Genomic DNA, 26149 nt, shown 5'->3' with positions numbered 1-26149 from the left:
GTACCCCATCTAGTTAAAATTGGCTTTGGTGGCAATGGAATTTCAGGGTACATTTCTTTCAACACGTTAACTCTACTGGGAGCTTTGAGAAATACTTTTTTCACTGATGAAATCAACAAATCTACTTTAGGGAAATTGTCTCTGACCACTTCTGCCACACGATGAAATGCATGCGCCACACAAGTAAAATGAGTCAATTTAGGATATACAACAGATAATGCTTGTCCAGCTTTGACCATATAAGGGGCAGCATCGCTAATAAAGAATAACACATTATCGTACATAATACCCTTTGGCCACAGGATACCCATAGCTTCGTTGAACAGTTTAACTATAGTTTTGTTATTGCACTTTTCTAGAACATCACAATGTAAAAGAATTCGTTCAGAATATTGTTCACTTAACAAACCGATAACTACATTACCAACAAGTCTACCTTCTTTGTCGGGAGTCTCATCAATGGAAACCCAAATTGAACTATCTTTAATTTCATCTCTTATCTTCTGTATTGTCTCATCGTAGATGGATGGAGCATACGTCTTCCTAAGTGTTGACTCATCCGGGATTGTATGTTGAGTATATTTTTCAAGGAATTCCCTGAAGACCTTATTCTTTAGTTTGTAGAGAGGAATATCAGCAGAGATGAGAGAACGGCACAGGTCGATGTTAAACTCAGATCTTACATTCGATGTTGTTGGTTGTGTTAAAAACAATTGTCTCTGCTTGGAATTTAGTTGTTTGTTGGCCTGATGTTTACTAGTTGTAATGTGTTGTTGCACCAGGAACTTTTGTGTAGATGATACTGCACACTGACACAAATTACAAAATAATATTTTATTGTCAGTTGATAAACCATCTTCTTTAAATTCTGAAATGTAACTTGTTAGTTTTGATTTTAAATTGACTGAATGACGTACTTTTGGCATATTTACCGTCTTTATAGTATGATTTACAAAACTGAACCTATGTGTACTCTGACTGGCATTTAACTGTTGAGCTGCACAACTGAAGTCTGTTAAAAATTTTAAATTAAATTAATACAGTTTTGTAACTTACTTTCCCATTGTTGATAGGACTGCTAATTTTCAAATAACTCTGATGTTAAAGGGATTACTGAACATGTGTTTAAATCTCTATTGTTGAAATGTATTTTTAAAAGTTAATGGAATTTTGTTTTGTTTTATTGTTAAACCTAATATAATATGGACTGTTTTATATGAAATATGGAAAATATATGGAAATTAACGAAAATATGTACTAAACTCTAAAATATGGAAAAATATGGAAAATAAAAGTAGGATTTTTCAACCCTACACATTGTGAAACATAAAGATAATGCAAAATATAAATTATATTAGCTTTATAAGAAAATATGTATTTACATATAAATCCTTTCCCTGTTAATATTGAAATTAGGAGTACATTGTTATTCTTCTCAATAATACACGTCGTGTATTGCCATTGTCGTCGTATGGAGTGCAATAACGACTATTATGTTGCTGTGTTGAGTGGAATATCCATTGTTGTAGGGTGAATTATTAAGAATAAAAGTCACATTGTTGTCGGGTGTATGGTAGCTAAAGTAGAAATAAAAGTTAAAATATGTTGTAGGCTCAGCTATTAACCATGTATACAACTTAGAATAGAATAAGAATAACGAACTAGGCCAATGTGTGGTTTTTCCTTTCCATTGAAATACAGAATTATGAATGGATAATGTTCTAGAATTATAATGTTTTTTAGTCTATAATAAGACATTGTGGTTGTATAAAGCCGTAATGATGTAACATAAACAATTAGTTTAGATATATAGAAGTTTATCTTCAGGATCTAGCGTTGTCTAATAAATAATAAGAAAGTACATGTAATTTAGATCGCACTGTTTACAACTTTGAGCAACAGTCGTTTACGTTTTACAATGACAGAATTAATACAATATTTATCGGTGTCTGTAGGCTTATGCTAAGAGGAAATTGGCATTTTACGACTTTCAGTATACCACGAGCATGAACGTGGTCTTGGAAATGTAGCTTACGTAAGGAGTCGTGACGTTCGACGACTTAAATGCCACTAGGATAAGACAGCATTTTTTTTTACTCTGAACACGTCACCTAGATTCGAAAGCATATTTGTATATGGGTAAGAAAATAAAATTGTAAATTTCTTTAACATCCCTTAGGATCTACAAGATGGGATTGATAAAGTAACAATAAAAATGGATGTTCTGAAGTTTTATTTGCGTATTACAGTGTAATTAAATAATCACAAATGCGGAATTGTTAGATTATCCACGAACGCCTTAGTATAGACCCTTTATTTTACAAAGTCGCAGAATTCCCACTGAAATAGTTCTTTATCCCCATTGCAACCATAAACATAATGATGTGTAAAATATATATCAATGAAGAAATATTAGTCATTTCCACAACACTAGTTTTATTATTATTTTATGAAATAGGCTATAGCAAAATTATTAGATATGATGTTTACATATCGCACTCCCAGTAAAATAGTTTCGTAACTCGAAAATTATGATTTCTAAAAATACGCTATTTCTTAGTAAATATTGCTGCAAAAATATTTTAATAAATAGGTACCAAAACCTTTGATAATTTACAAATTTATTAGTATAGAATTCATACCTTCAACCAGTAAAACAGTATTAGAAAAAATTACGACTGTAATGTGTGATTTTCGACATACGAGAGTATTTTACTGGGAGTGCGATACATTCGCTGAAGTACACGTTTTGAGAATATGAACATTTCTGATATCGTGAAATTGAATTTCGACAGTTTTTTGCTCGAAACTATTCGAGATATTTTGTTCGTAATGTACATCCATAAGTCATTTCATCCGGGAAGGATACGTGTTGAATGTTATCATCCTCGCTTATCATGGATTGTACTTCCTGACCTGTTTCAGCTAAGAGGAAGCTTTTACTATTAAAATTAAGCCTTTTATGTTTCATTAGGACTTAATCAGTCGTAGTTCGTGGCTTTAAAATTGAAGATCACTGCAAATGAGCACTTACTATCACATGCTAATTGTTCGTTGCTTCAAGAGTTCTATATTTATTTATTTATTCGCTTACTCGCATATTTATTTTTACAAGAAGGTAGTAAGAACTGTAATTACTTCTTGTTACATTATCGCAGGGGTTCTCAAACTGTGCGTCATAACGCCCTTGTGCGTCGCGGCTATAAGGGGAATCTAAAAATTATAATGACTGTTGAAACGCAAGTTTTGAGTACATGCACAAATATGAAATTAAAATTTCAAGCGAGTCTTGATGGGAGTCCACCTGTATGTAGGCAACAATTTCACACGACTGTCCACTAGTAGCATATATACAGGGGCTCTTGTTTACTTCAAATGCGCAGCGTGTTGTAAGCAAAAAGTATATTACAATAAGGGAGTTCCAAATTTTATTTCCGTATCTGTACATATTTATTTTTTATTTTAATTTTTGTGGCGTACTTATAATATATACTGTGTATAACGTAGAACTGCACGCATTTTATTCTTCACCTAACATAATTAGGGACATTAAATCCAGACGTTTGAGATGGGCAGGGCATGTAGCACGTATGGGCGAAGCTAGAAATGTATATAGAATGTTAGTTGGGAGGCCGGAGAGAAAAGACCTTTGGGGAGGCCGAAACGTAGGTGGGAGGGTACTATTACAATAAGAGATTGGAAAGTTGTCAAACGAGGCTGTAGTCGAGTTTATTAACTAGTCGAGTATTGTAATATGAAGTTATACGATAAGTATATCGTACAACGTTTTAACCACTTTCATAAAAAAATCATTTTAATATAACTGATCGTATTATTTTTGTTACTTTTTAACATGTCTTTTGTGGAAAGGCGATTGTATTATTATCAGTTTCGTCCTGAGAAAGGCGATTAGTTTGTTTGATTTATTAGTTTTGAACACGATAGGGTTTTGTTTATAACAGAAGAACTACAGTACTAGGAGAAACAAACATTGTTAAAATGAGTTCAAACGATTAAAATATTGATAATTCTGGAAATTCTGCATAAGATATGAAGTGGAATATAAATGTTTATAATAAGTAAAATCAATTCCATTTTATCTTATTTCATACGTGTTTCACATTACGCAACCAGTTAGGTAATAGCAGTATCATTACCTAACTAGTTGCGTAATAGAAGTATCATTACCTAACTACTTGCGTAATGAATGTGTTTACATAATTTTTATTAGTGATGCAAAGTCCACATTACTTAATTAAAGTTGAAAAAAAAAAACATTTAAAACACTAGAAACTATAACTAAATGGATATGAAATGGAAGTCAAACAGAAAGGAAGTGTTACGTGCAATATGAAACAACCTATTACAATTACAAATATGTTGACTATCATTAACGAATGGACAGAGTAAAATTTTGAAACGTTTGTCTCGTCGATAAATGAAATTTAATACATGTGGTCTATTAGTAACTGAATTTCATCGGTGAGAGAAATTACGTGGACACGAATGTTTGTTACAGTGAATAACAAGACCATTGTGTTCGCTTCCGCCCTAATATCTAAACAGTGTTATCTTTGAGAATTATTTTTTTATCGACTTTATTACTGTAGAAGTATGTATCGCAAAATATAATATTTTTACTTCTGTTACATAAATAAGTTCCGGCACTACTTGTTCACCTTGATATTTTTTCGCTTTGCTCAGTGCAATAAATATGCTAATATTTGTGATAATACATATGCATTGACGTGAAGTACCGGATATAGCTATACTCTAACAGTAATTCTTCTCTTGATCAGTATCAATACTTAACAATCAACAAGTGTTTTCCACTCGAGATACAGCTTCTTGTCTTCGCTCGCAAGCTATGGTAGCTTCACGATTTCTGTTTCTGGGTATTTATAAAGATTCAAAAGAGTTTACCATCTGAACATAAGTCTTAAGTATTTGTATTGAAATAAATGTTGCATGTTATGCCAGTTTAGTTGAACTGTGAGAGTTTACTTGTAAAATTATAATTAATATCAACAGGGTAACAGATAGGGTTTGGAATTGAACGGGTTACATCAGGTTCTTGTAGGATGCGGATGACGTGATTATGTTAGGAGAAAATCCACAAACGGTTAGGGAAAACACGGAAATTTTACTTGAAGCAAGTAAAGCGATAGGTTTGGAAGTAAATCCCGAAAAGACAAGGTATATGGTTATGTATCGTGACCAGAATATTGTACGAAATGGAAATATAAAAATTGGAGATTTATCCTTCGAAGAGGTGGAAAAATTCAAATATCTTGGATCAACAGTAACAAATATAAATGACAGTCGGGAGGAAATTAAACGCAGAATAAATATGTGAAATGCGTGTTATTATTCGGTTGAGAAGCTATTGTCATCTAGTCTGCTGTAAAAAATCTGAAAGTTAGAATTTGTAAAACAGTTATATTACCGGTTGTAATGTATGGTTGTGAAACTTTGACTCTTACTTTGAGAGAGGGTGTTTGAGAATAAGGTTGTTAGGAAAATATTTGGGGCTAAGAGGGATGAAGTTACAGGAGAATGGAGAAAGTTACACAACGCAGAACTTCACGCATTGTATTCTTCACCTGACATAATTAGGAACATTAAATTCAGACGTTTGAGATGGGCAGGGCATGTAGCACGTATGGGCGAATCCAGAAATCCATATAGAGTGGCCGGAGGGAAAAAGACCTTTGGGGAGGCCGAGACGTAGATGGGAGGTTAATATTAAGTAAGTAAGGGTAGATACAATATTGAAAACAGAATTTTTCTACATCGAGTAATTTAAATTGCTTTTAAACTACACTGCATGTACTACGAAATTATCTAGCGTTGATAAAATTGGTAGGCCTACCATTGGGATGGTATTTTCTGAGAAGTCCCAAGATTCGCCATGTAATTACCTGATATTTTGCTTACAATTAAGAAGAACCTTGGACATAACCCAACCAGGTAATCAGATCAAGCGGAATTCGAACTAACGGCCAAATGAAGCCTTCGGAGAACGAAAGTTCCATTGATTATCCTTGAACTACATCGGTAGTACACTCAAGTTTAACCTTCCGTCGTCGGTCGCTACATTACAAAGATAAGCGTTCTTAGGAACTTGGTACCAAAACATTGCTTTCAAGTTGAGTGCAGCCAGGCATATAGATCTATTGCACTAGCATTCTGCACTCTTTCCATATAAACATCTCACAGTATATCCGCAACTAAGGTTGGATGGCTTTAGTCCAGGACTGGGCATCGGGAACGCATCCAGACTCTAAACGGGACACTTAATATTCATCAGTTACGGAATCAACGCTGCGCGGTGTTCGGCGGGGAAGAAAGGGGATGAAGAGAAATCATATGGCTCCCCGTGAGAGAGTAGAATCCGCTCTTCCTGCCCAGCCCTGCTTTAGTCACTACATTACAATAATATGCATATTAGAGAAGCAGTTTCAATATGTACTAACGTTTGCAGTGTAGTTTTACAGTTTATGAGCGATTTTCAACGTAACAGAAGTTAAATACTCTTATCGGAAGAAGTTGAATGCAATACTTCAAGAATTTTCTGGTAACCATAGTAACAAATGGAGAAACATTTTGTAATGTGGACATTTAATCTACAGGGACATCATTTTACTTTTACTAACATTTCTAATATTAACCTGGTTATACCTTTGGATTAACGGTTGAGAACCGGAAACACCGTTTGCTACTCTCTTCCACGACTGGAGTTCGATGATACTGAGTAAAATACAAACAATTTACTTTACGAGGTAAAGGAAGGAAGAAAAGTAGTTCATCCATTTACGTAAACTAGGAAATATCACGGTTTTGAATTTGATAATTTTCATTAGGTTTTTCTTTAATCAAAATACAGTACATTATTAACAATAAGTACTAGAAAAGTTTTCCGGGCTATGAGGCCGTGGTCTGTTGGTTGTGAGACCAAACGTTTCGTTCACTGCTGCGGTGAACATCTTCAGTGGTGTCTATTGCTGGTGCGGCTGGTTCTACTGCGTGTGCCGATTACAGTCTGCGCTGAATGAATGAATGAGTGAATGAGTGGGGGGAAGTGGGAGGAGAAACTTTAAAGGTACGTGAAAACACGTCCTTTTTGCAAGGGGGAGTTGGGGCTGTGAAAAACTGAATATGTGAGCTCCAAGCCTCTTGGCCACTTGTCTCACTTCGGGTTTCGCCGCCCCAGTGAAGGAGCGCTAGCTCTCGAAAAAAAATCTCGAAAAATCGAAGCAGAATTGGGAGGAAAATTTAAAAGGTACGCAAAACGCGTCCTTGCAAGGGTTTGGGGGCTGTACAAAACTAAATATGTGAGCTCCAAGCCTGTTGGCCACTAGTCTCACTCCGGGTTACGCTGCTCCTCTGAAGGAGCTCTAGAAAATTTTGAAGGTGAAGCCGAAATTGGACGTAACCTCTTAGGTACCACATACGCGAGTTGTATCTGAATGAATGAATGAGTGGGGGGAAGTGGGAGGAGAAACTTTAAAGGTACGTGAAAACACGTCCTTTTTGCAAGGGGGGAGTTGGGGCTGTGAAAAACTGAATATGTGAGCTCCAAGCCTCTTGGCCACTTGTCTCACTTCGGGTTTCGCCGCCCCAGTGAAGGAGCGCTAGAAATTTCCAGTGGGTAAGCCGAAAATGGACGTAACTGATTAGCTACAACATACGGGGGGAGGAGGGGCAGAAATACAGCGACCTGATCCGGAGGAGAGACGCGATGGAGGAGAAGTCTAGGCACGAAACGGTGATAGCCAGTTTGGCTGTTTGAAGATTCCAACGCGTAGGGATTAATCTTACAATAGCCAATTGGCTCTTTGATGATTTTTCTCAGATCAGGAGACCAGCCAATTGGCTCCTTGATGACTCCAGTGATCTGTACAAGGGGACGATTGAACCCTGCCAGGGCCCGAGTTCGATGTGAACAATCATTAATCTTGAGCCGTCACCAATGCCTGGGGAAGTGAATGCAGGTCCGTGGCCCATTTCTTTTAGGGCTCATCCCGACATTTGTCTTAACGCCTTAGGAAAACCACGGAAAAACCTTAGGCAGGATGAAAGCGCTAGCTACAACATACGTGGGGGGAGGAGGGGCAGAAGCACAGCGACCTGATCCGGAGGAGAGACGCGATGGAGGAGAACTCTAGGCACGAAACGGTGATAGCCAGTTTGGCTGTTTGAAGATTCGAACGCGTAAGGATTAATCTTACAATAGCCAAATGGAGCTTTGATGATTTTTCTCAGATTAGGAGACCAGCCAATTGGCTCCTTGATGACTCCAGTGATCTGTACAAGGGGACGATTGAACCCTGCCAGGGCCCGAGTTCGATGTGAACAATCATTAATCTTGAGCCGTCACCAATGTCTGGGGAAGTGAATGCAGGTCCGTGGCCCATTTCTTTTAGGGCTCATCCCGACATTTGTCTTAACGCCTTAGGAAAACCACGGAAAAACCTTAGGCAGGATGAGATGTCTCAATTTTAGAGACTAGCCAGTTGGCTCTTAGGTAAAATGACTTGATTCGATGGATGTAGACTAGCCAATTGGCTCTATTACAACTCCATCGATCAGCAAAACGGATTTATTGGGGACGATATGTTAGCTCAAGTTATTTAACCATCATAACGGTATTAGCCAATTGGCTTTTTGATGGTTCCTGTCAGATCCGGAGACTAGTCAATTGACTCTTCACTCCGTAGATCTGTAAGAGGGATAGAATGGATTTATAGCCCGAGATAGAGCAGGCCATTTCACAGCGGTTGCTTATTAGATTAAGTCATGAATTAATAATCTACTACCTAAATCTGGGAGTGACACCTGCCTCCCTGTTTTCCTGTCTTAAGAGAATAGCTAGTGGACCTGTCTGGTGTCTTCGCCGTAACCTAGGATCATACCGGCCGAGGCCTGATATGAGCGGGTTGGGGCTGGCACGAGCGGCCTCATACAGGTTTCTAGCCAATCGAGCAATGAACTCGTCTACGGTTGGCAAGTTTAGCTCATCGTGGAACTTCTCTCTCGAAGCGACTCGCGGGAGATGTGTTATGATGCGAATCACCTGGTTCTGGATAACTTGGAGTTTCCGGAGATGGGTCACTGCCGCGAACCCCCATGCGGGTGCGGCATAGGTTATTACAGACCGAATGAGGGCCTTATACATGGTAAGTCCTACCCCCAGGTTGTCAGGAGTGAAGGCCGCCAGAATGGGATAGTGTCTAACTATCAATCCATTGGCCTTACGAAGAAGGGAATGGATATGATCTCGGAACGTAAGATGAGAGTCCATAATGATCCCTAAGTATTTAATTTGGTTCATCCACGGCATTGCTTGTCCGAAAAGTGTGGGTGGAGGTGGTATGTCTTCGAGCCTCGCTCTTAGTGAAAAGAGTATGGCCTGACATTTATCTACATTGACCTTGATTCTCCAGTCGTGGAACCACGGCTGGAGGTGATCTAAGATCGACTGCAATCTACGGGACGCTAACCTGTAGGTTTTGCCCATCGCCAAGAGGGCAGTGTCATCTGCATAGATATACAGATGGCTACTTCTGCCGTGGATATAGCGAAACGGGAGGTCATTAATGATTATATTGAAAAGTATGGGACCAATAATCGATCCCTGCGGGACTCCTGCGTGAATTTCACGAGGGGTGGAGAAACTAGTGCCTACTCGGGTCTTGAATGTACGGCCTCGGAGGTAATCTGAAATGAGGCGTACCATTCCATCTGGGACTCCCATGCCCAGTAGCTTAACGAGGAGCCCTTCATGCCAAACCTTGTCGAATGCTCGCTCGACGTCCAGGTAAGCTGCAGCTACGACACGCTTCGTGCTCATGCCCCAGGTAATGTCCTCCGTCATGCGGAGTGCCTGGAGTGTAGTGGAACGACCAGGGTGGAAGCCGAACTGCTCGTTCCTGATTTGGGGCAACACTACTTCAGTGAGGCGTCTATGTATGACCCTCTCCGCCAGTTTACTGAGACAACTGAGGAGACTAATAGGCCTATAGTTGCTTGGATTCGTCTTATCCTTTCCGGGCTTTGGAAAGAGAACTACGTGAGCCTCTTTCCAGGGAATGGGATAGTGACCGGAAGCCAAGATCAGGCTGCATCGTTGTATGTATAGTGCGGGAGGGGGGGGCTTGCTATTGTCGCCTCGGTCCGCGCTCGAATGTGCTTCGCGGGTGGGTTTGTTGTTTTCCACGCGCTCCGCGTCCGGGGTTGTGTTGTTTAATTGTGCTACGCGGCCGGGTTTGATGTTGGTTTTCCTTAATGCCGGATACCAGGCCTTGTTAACCTTGAGGCCTTCTTCTTTTCGATTGAAATTGTTCTTATGTTTATATATTTCAATCGCCTCTCGGTGTAGCCTCGCGTAGAAATGTGGTGTGTCACTGAGTGTATCGGTGTCTTCGAACCTAATTTTATGTTCGCCTTCCAGATAAGCATGTTCAACTACAGCCGACTTATCTACGTAGCCAAGGCGGCAGTTTCTTCTATGTTCGGAGATCCGAGTCTTGAAGCTCCGCTGCGTCGTCCCTATGTAAACTGCTCCACATGAACACGGGATCCTGTAGACCCCCGTATAAGACAATCTGTCGCGTTTGTCCTTGGCTGAGCGTAGGCTGTTGCGTATCTGCTTGGTGGGCAGGAAGATAGTGTCCACCTTGTGCCGGTTGAGGATCTTGCTTATCCGGTCCGTAACTTGCTTGTAATAGGGCAAGAACACCGTGCCTCTCTTCGTATGGTCTTGGCCTGACTCCGGTGTCGTCTTCTTCCTTGGTTTCAAGGCCCTTTTTAACTCTGTCCTGGCGTAGCCATTAGCGGTTAGGGCTGAATGTAGGTGGTCGATTTCTTGGTCTATATGTTGGGGGTCAGAAACCCATATGGCTCGGTCGAAGAGGGTTTTAATCATTGCACGCTTCTGCCGGGGATGATGATTGGAATCTTTGTGTAGATATCTATCCGTGTGTGTGGGTTTCCTGTACACCTTGTGGCAGAAGAACCAGCCGCACCAGCAATAGACACCACTGAAGATGTTCACCGCAGCAGTGAACGAAACGTTTGGTCTCACAACCAACAGACCACGGCCTCATAGCCCGGAAAACTTTTCTACTATTGACGCCGGCCGTGAAAGCCTACACTCCAATATTTAACAATAAGTGTTTTACTCACGAACTGAGCTATCCATTCGGACGTATTCATTATGCAGTGTATATTATACTGACTACAACACACTAGCGTACAATATAGATAATGAAGTTAAATTGAGAAATAATCATATGGATATCTAAACACATTTTTTAAAATGATGGCCGTTCATTTCGATATAGACTTCCGTTCTTTTATGCATATTATCGCACTGTACCTGGTTCCAATTACCAGTTTCGTCCTTTGTACTAGTAACTCATATTGAAATAATTCTGTACCTAGGTACTCTACAAAAGAATACCTTACGTACTATAAATTCAATCTTCACTTCTGCCCGATACGAAAAGATAAAATTACTCACAGATACTATCTAATGTCCGTCCAAGTGATTTTGTCGCAGGGTCGTTGAAAGGGGGGAAATCACGAGACAGTTAATTACTTAACGAGGTCCTTTTATTTAAGTTATTTTAAACAGTTGTATAATATTACATAGACATCCAATTCCTAACAGAAATTAATGTTTTCAGAAAAGAGCTAAGAGAGCCCAGCCACTAGCCTTTACAGAGGGGCAAGCAGAAGCGGGTGGGGGAAACCGGGATGCGACGTAGGCAAACGGACGACAGTACATGTGCGAAAATATGATTCAATGTTGAAAGGTCTTTCGTCACTGGAAAACGCGAACGTATTTCTGGAACATGCTATACTCACTAACTCAGTACTTTTTACTTTGACTGCATACGCGGCCTTGATTCTGTATGGAGTACGGTTGAAAGTTTACTAGTAAAGGGGGTGGGAGTGAAGTACATTAAAAAACTCAGGTACAATAAAAATTGAAATAAAAATAAAATTATGTCCCTGTATAAAATGAATAGTAGTTCAGAACCACTGTGCTATGAAAAAACACGCGGGACACATCTCTTTACATGAAAATATAGCAATGAAGAGAAACTTTCTTCTTCAAAACCTGAGTGAAAGTATACATAATTTTTTTCGATGTATTTATAATGTTAGTATGTTGCATTTCTTCAAACAATTAAAAGCCGGCGTTGCGCAGTCGGCTGAGAAGCTTGCCTGCCGGTCCGGAGTTGCGCTCGGGCGTAGGTTCGATTCTCGCTTGGGCTGAGTACTTGGTTTGGTTTTTCCGAGGTTTTCCCCAACAGATAATCTATGGTGAATGTCAGATAATCTGTGGCGAATCCTCAGCCTCTTCTCATCAAGTGTCATCTCGTAATCACCAATCCCATCGATGCTAAATAACCCAGTAGTTGATACAGCCTCGTTAAAAAGCCAACTAAAAATTTAATTGTCTATAACAGTCATTCTGCTATCCAGAATTGTGTAAATGAGTGAAGCCGTGAGATATCTGGAAGAATACTATTGTTAAGTATACATGCTTAAGTCCCAATAGTAAATTAAAGCAAATACGAAAAGTGTCCTTGAAAAATAATTATGTGTTTAATATGATGTGCCACATACGAGATACACTATTAGATTCACAAAACTTTTGTTCATTCGATGATATAGTATGAAATACTACTACTCTACTATATCATTATACAGTAATGCTTTTTATTTTTTTTTCCTGGAAACGTCAAAGATATATGCATGAAATATTGCATATAATTATCTGCCATAGCATAGTTAATAAATATCCAAAAGTACACTGAAATTGGTTAACTAGTTTGTTCAAAACAAAAATCTTAATTCTGGATAAGAAAAATAAAACAATGTTGCATTAAAGAACCACGATCTCTGGATATATGAGTCACATGGAAGAACTGTTCATATCCTTGCATCAGGAATGAGGAGGAAATTATTTTGTATCTTACAATTGCTACTATTGAAATCATTTCACATGAAAAATAAATTAATGAAATTTTATAAATTATAAATTAATCAATTTATTCAATAGCAATTATTTCTGGAATGCAAGTTTTTCCACCTACCTTATATAAAACTGGCAAAAAATGAAAATACCATTAATTCCAAATGTTATACAAAATTGTATAGGCTAGGTTTAGTTGCATGAGTTTTAGAGATATTGATAGTTAATGTAACGTAGTTTTAATTTTTGTTTAACTTATATTTTAAGATTTGTAATATGATCAAACTGTGTAACCAATTTCAATGTACTTTTAAATATTTATTCATATTCAACATATATAAATATATGTAGAAAACTCAAGTCTAGGTCTCCTTTGTTAAAGAACCTTTTTGTTGTTTATAATAAGCATTTTATGAATAATAAGTTTGATTACATTTTTGTATTGTGTGTGACAGGCTGTAGTTGGTGCATATGAATCGTAATTACATTCCAAGAATAAAGATATTTAATGCAATCCAAGTTATTTTATGTGTCCCCTGTCACCTTTTGTTGCGCTAAGATCCAATCTTTGTATATGAATTATTTTGAACAGATCGGTTAAAAACCGATGGATCACTTTAACGTAACAAGTATGTACATTGTATATGTACCAGTATTTATTTACACTGGAAGTGGGAAAACACCGGCGACAATGGTAACTTAATTACACACAATAATTATAATTAATAATAATAATAATAATAATAATAATAATAATAATAGCTAAGATAAACTAATTAATAAGTAAACCTAATTTTCCATTATAATTTACATAATATATAAGTTATAATGGAAAATTATCGTCGCTGTTCCTGCAATAACTCCTATGTGACATATCTATCGATTTTCAGATTTTTGCTCTATTAAGTAACTTAAATAGTGATGCAGCAAATAATAAAATCTCCTATATGTAATTATATTTCTTCGTATCGAAAATGTAAGAATTCACAGTCTCCTATGTACGGCTGCTATAGGATGAATAAATGTGCTTTTTCTTCCTACTGAAAAAATTTATATTTTGCACATAGCTATTGCAAGAACAACGACGATATTCAATAGACTATACAAATAATACACGTATTTAATTAAATAGTTAAAAACAGTAGTGCCTATTAATTGTTATCCAATTTTAAGTTTATGTAGGAGATTTGTTGAAGAAAATGAAACAAATTTGAATATATCGAAGTATCAGAAGAATGTGCGGGCCTATAGTGTTCATATTTTCCGTATATACGTCATAAATGAGCAAAATAATATCTATGAATGTAAAAGTAGCTAGATACAGATATTGGACATCTTTTTGCATGAATTGTAACACAACAGGAATATATTTCGTTCTTACGCTCTCTGGGTAGAGAGTGAAGACTCTTCAGGGAGATGTGACGAGCTGCATGTCTTCCCATGTGAGCATCAGATATGATAGTCTTTTTTTTTAAGAGTTCGTTGCATAGGACTACCTAAAACGACCTAATTACAGGAAGGAGATACCCTTTTCCAGCAAAAAATAAGCAAAGTTCCTGGACTGTCGTAGAGTAGGGTCAGTACAATATGAGGCTATGGTTATTAGACTACAACATTCTCCATATCTTGAGGAACACCAACAATACACCTTCAGTGTTCTGTTGAGGCTGCAACAATCTGAATTGGCTAATTATATAACAGAATTTATCTTGTGAGAAATAATATAATTCTACATTTTAAATAACAGAGAATTGTAACATTTTTGTTGTTCAGTTAACTGCACGAAGACAGGTTGGAAACTCGTGACACCAGTAAGGTATCACTCATGAGGCAACTAAGCCAGAAAATAATGGAGTAGGACGGCCAGTTCCTTTTCCCCTCCATTGAATACATCGCTGACTAGTGGCATACTGTATTTCACTAATCATACTTAAGAAGTATACAACAATTGAATCGGTTATTTGAGAAACCACAAGTATATTTTTATCCAAAACGAGATTTGTGTTTCTGACATTATAGAAGAAAGTAGACGTGTCCGCCTTATTTTAAGTGATGATATCATGACAGTATTTTCCAGACGAGGATGAAATCAAAAGATTTTATGAAAATTTATTTTTCTGGCCTTGTCGTAACACACCTGAAGTGTGGGGCTTGAATAAGATATCAGTGTTTTCACTTTAAAACATTTTAGGAGTTTTCTGCTCATTTTGTAATATGAAGGCTAAAATACGTTATGTAATAAATTTATACTTACATAGATTTCGTGCTCATTAGCTTATATACAAAATAAATACAAACTTTTATACTTTTTACAGCAAATATTTCAGGTATTTGAGAAATAATACACGTCCACTAACTTCAGAGCAACCTGCCGCTTTCAAAAATTGCTTCAAATATTGAGAAATATTACAATTATTATGAAAATTTCACCCTAGAAAAATTAGAATTTACATCCAATATTTATAAGCTGCAGAGATTATTTTTCAATTTTCTCAAAACTTTAAGGACATGTGTGATTTCTTAAATATTCAATTCAGATATTATTTCTCTGACACATATTGTCAAGTGCTGTAATAATATATGTACAATAGTGGCAAAAAAAAAAAAACGGACCGACCCTTGTAGTTGATTTCAGAGCCTTGTTCACTCCAGAGCACGATAGACTGGTAACTAAAACTTTCGTGGTTCGAATCCTGCCTGGAAAGGAAACTTTTTTTTTTTGCTCCTTATTCAAATTTATTCCCAATACTTTTTGATTGCAGCGATATTTCACTACTTAATTAACTTCTTATTCCCAGAACATGAATTTTACCAGCAATCGAAAATTATTGGGAATAAATTTGAATAATGAACAAAAAAAAAGTTTCCTTCCGAGGCAGGATTCGAACTACTAAAGTCTTAGTTACCAGTCTATCGTGCTGCGGAGTAAACAAGGCTCTGAAATCAGCTACAAGCGTCCGTCCGGTTTTTTTGCCACTACTGTCCATATCAGCCAGAATCTCAATCATAGGTATTTATAATAGTAATGTTCAAATATTAAAGACATGAAAATACAATAATTCTGGAATTCATAAAAATAAATTTGTCAAAGTAGTACTTAAGAGCACGAACACGAAGATGCGGTTTAGTGATCCCCCACTATTTTCACTTGTTTTACTGTCATACAGAATTGTGTGAATGGAGTGTGCAGGCACATTCAACAGCATATCTCCATGGCCTTCTGTTGTTATTATCGTGTCTATATTCCAGTTCTTCCTGTAAAGATATTTAAATTCACGTTTAAATATAGATTTAAGCAGGTACATTATTATATTAAAATAGTAGGCCTATTTAGTGTACTATTAATAAGTATTTAATGAATTTCAATCTTAAGGCATTCATTAAATACTTATTAATAATTTACCAGGCATATTGATATATTAAAATGAATTGTAAATTACTATTTAGTGTACGGTTAGAGGTCTGTACGTCTAAGGATTTTAAGTCTAATGACAGAAGGTCTAATTTCGTAAGTCTAATGATATTTTGTCTTTGGAACCAAGTCTAATACAACCTAGTCCAATTTACAAAAATGTCTAATACTACACAGTATAACTTGCAATGACGTCTAATACTATTAAAGGTAAATTTAACTCCTTCACATGCCATAAAGGCACTTTGGGGGCATGGAAATAGAGCCCCATGCTTTCTTGATCTCGGCACTAGGATGAGGTGGTGTGAAATGTATACCAATAATAAGTAACTTTGTAAATGCATAATTGATATTTTACAGAAAGTGACGATTTTTAGAATCAACTGAACTTTTGGCAATTAATACATATTATTTTGTCAATGCTCTATGTGTATTAGCAAAATAAATAAAAATAAATTAAAAATAAATGAGAATGAACTATATGGAATTTAATGAAAGATTTTTATTATGACGCTTTCCAGAAAAGTGGAATTATTTACGTGATTATTTCCGTACTGAAAATACTCAAATATCTAGAAGAACCTGAAGACTAATACAATCCATCCTGAGACTTGTATAAATTGATATTGTTTTAAAGACAATTTTGAAAAAGAGTGAGTTCAGCTACACTGACTGGCAGGCGCAAACAAGCTTCGTTCTGATTACTCCAACCTTCTGCCCAGCCACCAACACGGTAACCAGCCAAGCTCCGTCTTGTACTACACCCGATTTTCTGCCCAATGACCAACTAGATTACTAGCGACCAACTCGGTAACGAACTAGGTTCCGTCTTGTATGTATCCTAAGTGAACATCTCCAGTAGATCCTATTGCTGGTTCTACTTCTCATTTTTAAGTGATAGTCGAAATTATTATGAACAATATTTTTTTACGGATAAATGATTCTTTATTAGTTTTCCTATCGATATGGACAAAAATCACGATCCTACTCGCAATAGTTACCGAATAAGAGGATATTAAACATTTGAGAAGAAATATTTTTTTTCTAAAAAAAAAAAAAACTATTAACTTTCTACCAATATGATATTATAGTTTTTTGTTACTTCATTTCGACAGTGTGTGTGTGTGTGTGTGTGTGTGTGTGTGTACATGCACGTGTGTTTGTGTGCGCGTGCAGGATGATTCAGAACTTATGTTACAGAAGAATATTGTAGATAGAGGATACTAAAATAAACATTTCTCATTAAGCAATGGGTTCCTATCTCTCACCGGTACCGCGCTACACTTGTTTCATTGTTGTGGCTAGTAGACGATCTTTAACCAAGGGCCAGTGGCTTGACTCTTTGAATGAAAAACAACAGAAAATGACGTTCGACAACTTGAGCATTACAGAAGAGCTTCGAACTGACGCCTCCTTTCTTGTAAACAATGCTGACATCGTCGAAGCATTGACTGCCGCACCTGTTCAAATATGCCAGGTTTAGTATGGATGGCGTTAAGACGTCGACAATCTATGGAAGATCATCGATATGATCTACAGGTGTGACATACACTAAAGTCTTCAGATGTCTCCACAAGAAGTCAAGTGGATTAAGATTGATGATGTTGTTGGTCATGGGACCAATCTGTCACCAGATGTTGCAGTCAGCTGTTGCCTTGCCGCAAGACTGAAGTGCGCGGGAGCTCAGTCATGCTGGAAGCATGTCCTGGCTCATATTGCAAGCGGTACCTTTTCCAGTGAAATGGGAAGGATGTTTCACAAAAAGTGCCTCTAATTTTTTCCCCTTGAGCGATTTGCCATGACGTGTGGACAGAGTAGTGTGTCGTTATTGATGCCAAATCACACATTGACACTAAATACCACCTGATGAGAACTGACTGCAATGGAATATGGATTTATCTGCTCCCAAATAATGTGCCGATTGCATGTTAAAAATACCATCCAGTGTGAAAGTTCTTTCATCAGTGAACAACACACAACTTGCAAACAGGGGTATCACTTCGCTTTGATGCAAAATCCAAATGCACGTGGCTAGTTCTCTCAAGCCCATAGGCGAAGTTATGGGAGGGCATGTCTCAACTTTTTTTTTCTATTAATGTTAGAAAATATTGAATTCAAAAGATCTTTTTTGCTTTTGTTTATGATTAAGTTTCTGTGCTTAAATTGACGAATTAATGTCTTCAGATCATGTGTCTGGACTATAATATTTATTTTGAATTTCTGTGTATAAGAATTTCTATACCTCCTTTGAGGAATGCAAACATTGTAATGTTTCTCTTGTAACAGTCTGTACTCATGTTAGAAGTCTGCAGGTGTTCATGCCGCCACTTGAAAAAATATGAATAACATATTGCACAACGATGCAGGAAAAATAAACGTGATCCTGGTATATAATTAGACGAGATTAAGGGGAAAGGACGATATTTTTTGTTAAAAAAAGAGTAAATTAAAAAAAAACATCCTGTGTTTAAAATACTCTGTGATATATGTGGAATACATTGCATGATATTTTGTGGGTATTTGTGCCCTTATCGGATGTTGAGAAGCCATTTTTAAAGTTGCTGCGCTCTAGGTTTTTAAATCACACGCCCCCTTTGATTGTTGTTTCTGGTAACTTCATTTTTTGCTACATTGCCAGATAAAAATGGATATAATTATTTTGTGAACTATTAAAGATACATGCATGAAATTCAGAACACATTCTCTAGACTATTAGAAAACTTTTCTTTGTAATAGAATTTTTCTAATTGATTTCATTTTAAAAATATATCTGTTTGCAAAAAAGGAAACCAAAAAAGTGTTATTAAATTTTAATTGTTTATTTTACAACAAGGGACTAATATCAAAATTATGTTGCAGATAGTTTGTAGAGCATGTTTTTGCAAATAAAGTAAGAAAAAAGCTGTTTGAATTTATCTTTAAAAATGGCTTAGATATATCGGTTTTAATAAAATCCAGTATTGGGTATATTTTTATTCAAATCTGGGTCCCCAAATAATTTTTTTTCAAAATATTTATGTTTGGTTAAGCGCTATAGCCATTAGGTCTCGACAAAAAAAATAATATTTTGCTCCAAATAGTAAAAAAGTATAAAAAATGCCGTCCTCTCCCCTTAAATAAAATAATTAGAGCTTACATTTCATATGATATCTTCAGGGAGGTAAGCTTCATATAAAAAAGTTTCTGTTAGCACTGTTACGTAGTTTTATCGATGTATGCATGTGTTCCTGTACGGGAGGCAAAAAGATGGAGATTATTATATCCTGTTATAATTTCTAGTAGTCCTACAGTTCAAGCCCTGTATTACTCGTGCCGAAACATCGTGGATATGGGTGTAACTCTGTAAGAAACATGCCCCGAAAATATCCTTATTAAATGGTCATATTCCGATATACTGTACCATGGTCAAGCTATAACGGGGGGAGGAGGTAAATTTTGTCCCTCATAACCCTGTTATATGGGGATTCTATTGTTTTGCTTTGACCCCCCCCCCGAAGGAAACGGTCCTCTCTCCGCCTATGCCCAAGTCCTAACGCTCCATATTTTAATGTTGACTCTCTGATGACTGAGCTTTCAATGAGTGTACCTTAAAACAACAGACAATGGAAAATCAATCACAATGTGACAAAACAGTCACAACACTAAAACAAGTGTAGCGCCATAACGGTGCGAGGTAGGACACACATTGATTAATGAAAGATGTTTGTTTTAGTGCCCTCTATTTACCATATTCTTCTGTAACATAAGTTTTGAATCATTCTGTATATATGGAACAACCTGATATGTATACTGCCTTAATAAGCATAGAGGGGGTAATTGCAAATTTTGTGAAAAAATGACATAATGATGTATAGCAATTATTCTGTGGAGTATTTTGCACCTAATACTAAAGTTTTATAGTCACATCGAGGCTCTAAATACCTTAAAACAATATACAACTACCAGTCTGTGCGTAGTAGGACAGTATAGGTAATAGACCCAGTAGATTACTAGAAATGGGAAGTTAGTAGTACAATTGAAAGGCTTGGGGCAACATAGTGACAAATCACACTCAAATTTTACAGGAAAACAACTCTTAAGTCTTAAATATTTGAGTTGTTTTCCTGTAAAATTTGAGTGTGGCTTGTCACTATGTTGCCCCAAGCCCTTCAATTGAATAATCTTCTCACTACACGAATTTTATGGATTTCTTAAGATGAACTATCCACCGAAAATTTAGCCGTAAGAATCTGCTTCATATTGTTGCAACATGACGAAGACGATTATGATCAACGATAATGATAATAAAAGAGAAGACAAGAAAGAAATGGCATGCAAATGTCCCTTTGACTTAAGACGGAAATCCTACCTGTTGAGTAGGACTATGACGACGACGTCGTCAGGTCTGATAAACGCAATGTGTTCCAATCCTTTGTCGTCCTCAGTGTGCAGTCTGATGCGTGTGGACCCTGCCAGGACGAACTTAGAGAAGTGTGCTTGTGCGTAGAACATAGGTTGCTTGTAGAACTCGTCGGCCGTTGCGTTCACTATGACGGCCGCATCCACCACGTTGCCTACCCAGTTGGGTCCACCGTCCACGTTCAGGACAAGATTCCAGTCTATCCAACCTCCTGCCCAGTTGTTCATGTCCTGCACACGTAAGCTTATTATTGTACTCAAACCATTAGCATTGTAACGTATTAGTTCATTCCAAGTTCGATCAAAATTGGTCAGTCTTTTTCCAGAGAACCCATAAATCTTCGTCTTTTATTTATACAGGGACATCATTTTATTTTTACTAACATTTCTAATATTAACCTGGCTATACCTTTGGATTAACGATTGAGAACCGGAAAGACGTTTTCTACCCCCTTCCACGACTAGAGTTCGATGATACTGGCGTAATATACAAACAAATCACTTTTCTAGGTATAGGAGGGAAGAAAAGTACTTCATCCATTTACGTAAACTAGGAAATATCACGCTTTTGAGTTTGATAATTTTTATTAGGTTTTTGTTTAATCAAAATACAGTACAGTATTAACAACAAGTGTTTTTACTCACGAACTGAGCTGTTCATGCGGACGTATTCATTATGCAGTGTATATTATACTGTCTACAGCACATTAGCGTACACTTTAGAGAATGAAGTTAAATTGAAAAATAATCATAATATGGACATTTAAACACATTTTTTCAAAATGGTGGCCGTTCATTTCGATACAGGCTTCAGTTCTAATGTGCATATTATCGCACTATAGACTATTGTACGTAATTACAATTACCAGTTTTGGCCTTCGTACTAGTAACTCATGTTGAAATAATTCTGTACCTATTCTATAAGAGAGTACCTTACGTACTGTAAATTCAATCTTCACTTCTGTCCGATCCAAAAAGATAAAATTACTCAGACATGCTACCTACTGTCCGTCCAAGTGGTTATGTCGCAGGGTCGTAGAAAGGGAGGAAATCATGTGGCAATTACTTAACGAGGCCCTTTTATTTAAGTTATTTTAAACAATTGTATGGGTGTAATATTACGTAGACGTCTAATTCCTAACAGAAATTAATGTTCTCAGAAAAGAGCTAAGACAGCCCAACCACTAGCCTTTACAGAGAGGCGAATAGAAGCAGGTGGGGGACCGGAATGCGACGTGGGAAATGGACGACAGTACCTGTGCGAAAATGATTCAATATTGAAAGCTCTTTCATCACTGGAAAACGCGAACATATTTTTGGAACGTACTGTTTACTATGACCGTAAGGCTACTATGACTGTATATGCGGTCTTGTGTCTGTGTGGAGGACGGTTGAACTTCATTAGTAGAAGGAGTGGGAGTGAAGTGCATTCAAAAACTCAGGTACAATAAAAATTGAAGTAAAAATAAAATGATGTCCCTGTACAATCCATTAATATTTTGGTTATATGTTATTACCAGAGATCGGAACTTTAGCAGAATGCCTTTTTAAATGTGTTAAATCTGTCTTCATTTTGAAAGTAAATCTGTACGAATTATATCTTTGTGATTGAAACATCACAGTTTTATGTTGCCCTTTTCTGGCTTTTGTAATATAAATGCCTAATTTACAAAATAAATGCTTGTTTTTCCTTTATTTGATTATTTATCTATTATTTATTAATTTATTATTCAATTTGCCTACAGGTATATTTTAATTTATTTCTATAACCGCTACAATGAAGGTAACTTCACCGAATTATTGTCTTTCAGTCAGTTCATATTCTCTTTGCAACAATGAGTGCTCCCGTGCAAAAATGTATAACAGTAAGCGTTTTAATTATCGCTTGTGTTTATTTGACAAGGGAACAATGAGTGCGGGTCTAACGTTATTTTTAACGGTTATTTTTCTTTCATTTTTCATTGCGACGTTGTTGTAGCTAGCTAAATATTTCATATTGCAACATATCACTACAACCAAACACAAAAATGCACTTTCCAAGGCTACTGGGAAGACAATTTCTTTGCTTCCAACAGTAATTGCAACATCGAGTCGAAAATCTCAATTTGCATTCGAGTTATGTAAAGCTTTTCTTGCTGCCGAAATCTCTTTGTGGAAAGTGCAAGTTTGTGGGTCTAGTGCAAGGTTTTTGTAATTGCCTTTTATTGCGTACTTTAGCTATTTATAATGCCTTTTTGCCTGCCTACTTTAATGATTCATAATGCCTACACTTCCGGGCTCTGGTTATTACATTACGATTTGTGATTTCTATAAAATTAGATATATAGTGCGGTCGCGTCACGCTTGATCCGAAGAACGCGTGAAGATCTCAACCGATGATTGTTTCATTCTTCAAAGCTGCGAGGCCTGAATTTTACCGGTCGTTGCCACAGCTTAGTCCAGTCTCAGACGTTAGTGATAGAAGACGTGTGTGGTTGTGTACTTATTTTAAATACGTTTGAAGTGTGTGTGCTGTGCATTAAATTAGTTGTTTAGACAATTGAAAACGCCGGCTGTAAAGTTTACTCTACAACAGCGAATATTTATGTTCGAAACTTAGTCAAAACAGATTCATGCCAACAAGTGTGTATGCAATTTGTAGAAAATTCCCCAATATTCCACCTCCAAATAGAGGTAAAGTTCTAAACCTTACATTAGATTAAGAGAAACGGGATCGCTGAACTTTAAAATTCGTCTTCCAAAACGAAGGGTTCTAACAGAAGGAAAACATGATGATATTAGTGCATCACTAGAACGTTCTCCTAATAAATCTTTACGTGGTGTTGCACAAGAAGTAGACGTATCAAAAATTTCAGCTCATACGGCTACTACTAAACTTTTAAAATTGAAACCTTTCAGACTTACTGTATACCAAGAATTTACGTCCGCATGACAACGAAAGTCAAATGAATTTCTTTAATTGGGTTTTACAAAACATTGTTGATGGTATTGTTGATCCACGTTTAATTATTTTTTCTGATTAGGCATGGTTTCATTTACGTGGCTATGTAATATGTCACTGCTTGTATTCTTTGTGACCTGGTAGAGTGTGAGAGAAGGCCCTATGACCAGTATAAATAAATTAATAATAATAATAATAATAATAATAATTATTATTATTATTATTATTATTATTTTCACAGAACAATAGATTCTGATGCACCACTTTCAACAACTACTACAACACAGGTTAGTGAAATAAAATGATGATTGTGTGCATGCTATTAATTAATGATAGCCTGAGATTACGTATCTAAAATGCCGCGTTTTACCTCGCACTCTACATTTTACAGGCTTGCTCCCGCCCGCATTCTTCGGATCAAGCGTGGCGCGACCGCACTTTAATTCATTCTTTATTTAATAATGACGTCCGCTATTTATCAATGTAAGCTATATCCTATCACTGCTCTTACTTGTTAAAGAACTGAATAACTAAGAGGAAAAACATTGCAAGCGCCAAATTTAAAATTTTACAGGAGCAGAAAAAACACTTGATCCTTAGCGTTGTAACGTTTTTCGGCAACCTACTAGATTATACTACCTGTATTGAAGGTTGTACTTCCATTTTTAACCAACAGAGTTTGCTACATTGTAAACAGAGTACGTGAAACGTGTCTCCAGTGAAATATTGCATTAGGAAAAAAAAGTCGCTTCCAACGTTTTTCCGCTCAGGTATTTAAACTATTCAGCAGCGATTCCCAAATTGTGCTCCGTGCGAGGGCTCCGCAATTGATTCTCAGGGGCTCTGTCCGCGGCTGTTATGAAGATGACAAAAATTGCTCCTGCCAGCTTGCATTGTAGGCTACTGAAAATCCTATGTGAAGATATGGGAAGTATACAAAAGTCATTATTATTATTACACACACAAGTGTCTTAGTTGTCGCGTGGTGAAGCATTACTTGAACTTCGAACGTAAGTTTCTTCACTCTTGAATGACCAAAACAGTTTGCTAGCAGATTATTTTAATGACCAGGAATGGTTGTGCAAATTACGTTACGTGGCAGATATTAAAAAAAATGAACGAATTCAGCACATTCACACCAGGGAAACGGAAGACTATATTCTATGCCAATGACAAAATTGCCGTATTGAAGAAAAATACAGCGTTCTACATGGAAACCGTTGAGAATAAGGATCTGATATGTTTCTTATTGACTTCAAACTTTATAGAAGAAAATAAAATAATGAATGACTCATTCTTAGCAATAGGCTAATAAAAGAACACCTTGACAAATAGTCAAAATATGAAAATAAGAATTCATATTTATATTATTCATATTTTCCAAAGGGCACCCAAGAATCGATTCGAAAGAAATATGAGTGGATTGAAGATCCATTTTCAGTGAAGTTAAAACCAGCAGCCCCCACTGCGGCAGAATATGAGCTCCTTATTGACATGGTTTCGGACAGCCGCTGTCAGGCATCATTTAAAAACAAACCACTTTCCGAAGTTTTGGGTCAGTTAGGGGAGGATCTTTAGATATGAAGTTCAAAAGATAAATTGCTCTTACTGTTTTTTGGTACTATGTACCTCTGTGAAACTGTCTTTTCGGGATATACTGCTACAAAAACAAAATAAAGCTCGTTTGGACGCAGAAGACGATATGCGTCTTCAACTGATGTCTGTGAAACCGGGCATTGACAAACTCTACCGTAATGAACAGGTAAATTCTTCACATTAACATCGGGTGTACATGTAACATTTTAAAAAATATTTAACTAGTTATATCATTTCGTAGATTTAAATAATATCGTCTCCAGTTCCTTTTTACTATTGTTTCATTTATATATATATATATATATATATATATATATATATATATACACACACACACACATTATTCGTACTTGAGTATACGTATCGTGTGTAATATGCTTTAAAGAACATAGACAGATAGAACTTAATTTTAATTTTATGGTTTATTTAACGACGCTCGCAACTGCAGAGGTTATATCAGCGGCGCCGGTGTGCCGGAATTTTGTCCCGTAGGAGTTTTTTTACATGCCACTAAATCTAGTGACATGAACCTGTCGCATTTAAGCACATTTTTGTAATAGTCTTCATCAACACAATGTGCAATTTTCGGCATTATTTTTATTTGTTTTTGAGGACTGGTTCGGGACCCCGCAGAGTGGGGTTGATTGTGGAGTATTGGTGAAATTATAGCCTAGTCTAATTTTGAAGGGAAATGGAAGAACCCCAAGAAAAACCTCTCCGGCCCGTTTTTTACACCACAAAATTCCTTCATAGCCAGACCAGGATCGATGGCCTATAATATAATAACTTTGAATCTTTAGAGAACTGCCTGAAT

General features: G+C 36.8%; 1 protein-coding gene across 2 annotated transcripts in view; it reads right to left on the bottom strand.

Annotated features, from left to right (window-relative positions):
• LOC138705995 (lysosomal acid glucosylceramidase-like) overlaps window positions 1-26149 on the bottom strand; it is an 89660-nt gene that overhangs the window by 1158 nt on the left and 62353 nt on the right. The window contains exons 10-11 of one of the 2 annotated variants that reach the window (XM_069834861.1): window positions 20749-21029; window positions 15914-16243 (exon numbers count right to left, since the gene is read on the bottom strand). In XM_069834861.1, coding sequence (XP_069690962.1) covers window positions 16057-16243; window positions 20749-21029 — 468 coding nt within the window. In that variant the 3' untranslated portion in view covers window positions 15914-16056. Of the gene's footprint in view, window positions 1-15913; window positions 16244-20748; window positions 21030-26149 lie in introns of those variants that run through there. The other variant, XM_069834859.1, reaches the window with a different exon arrangement.

This window comes from Periplaneta americana, chromosome 9 (assembly GCF_040183065.1).
Source record: "Periplaneta americana isolate PAMFEO1 chromosome 9, P.americana_PAMFEO1_priV1, whole genome shotgun sequence".
Classification (NCBI taxonomy): Eukaryota; Metazoa; Arthropoda; class Insecta; order Blattodea; family Blattidae; genus Periplaneta; species Periplaneta americana.
Note: the sequence above shows the minus strand (reverse complement) of the source record. Positions and strands in the feature narration are given on the sequence as shown.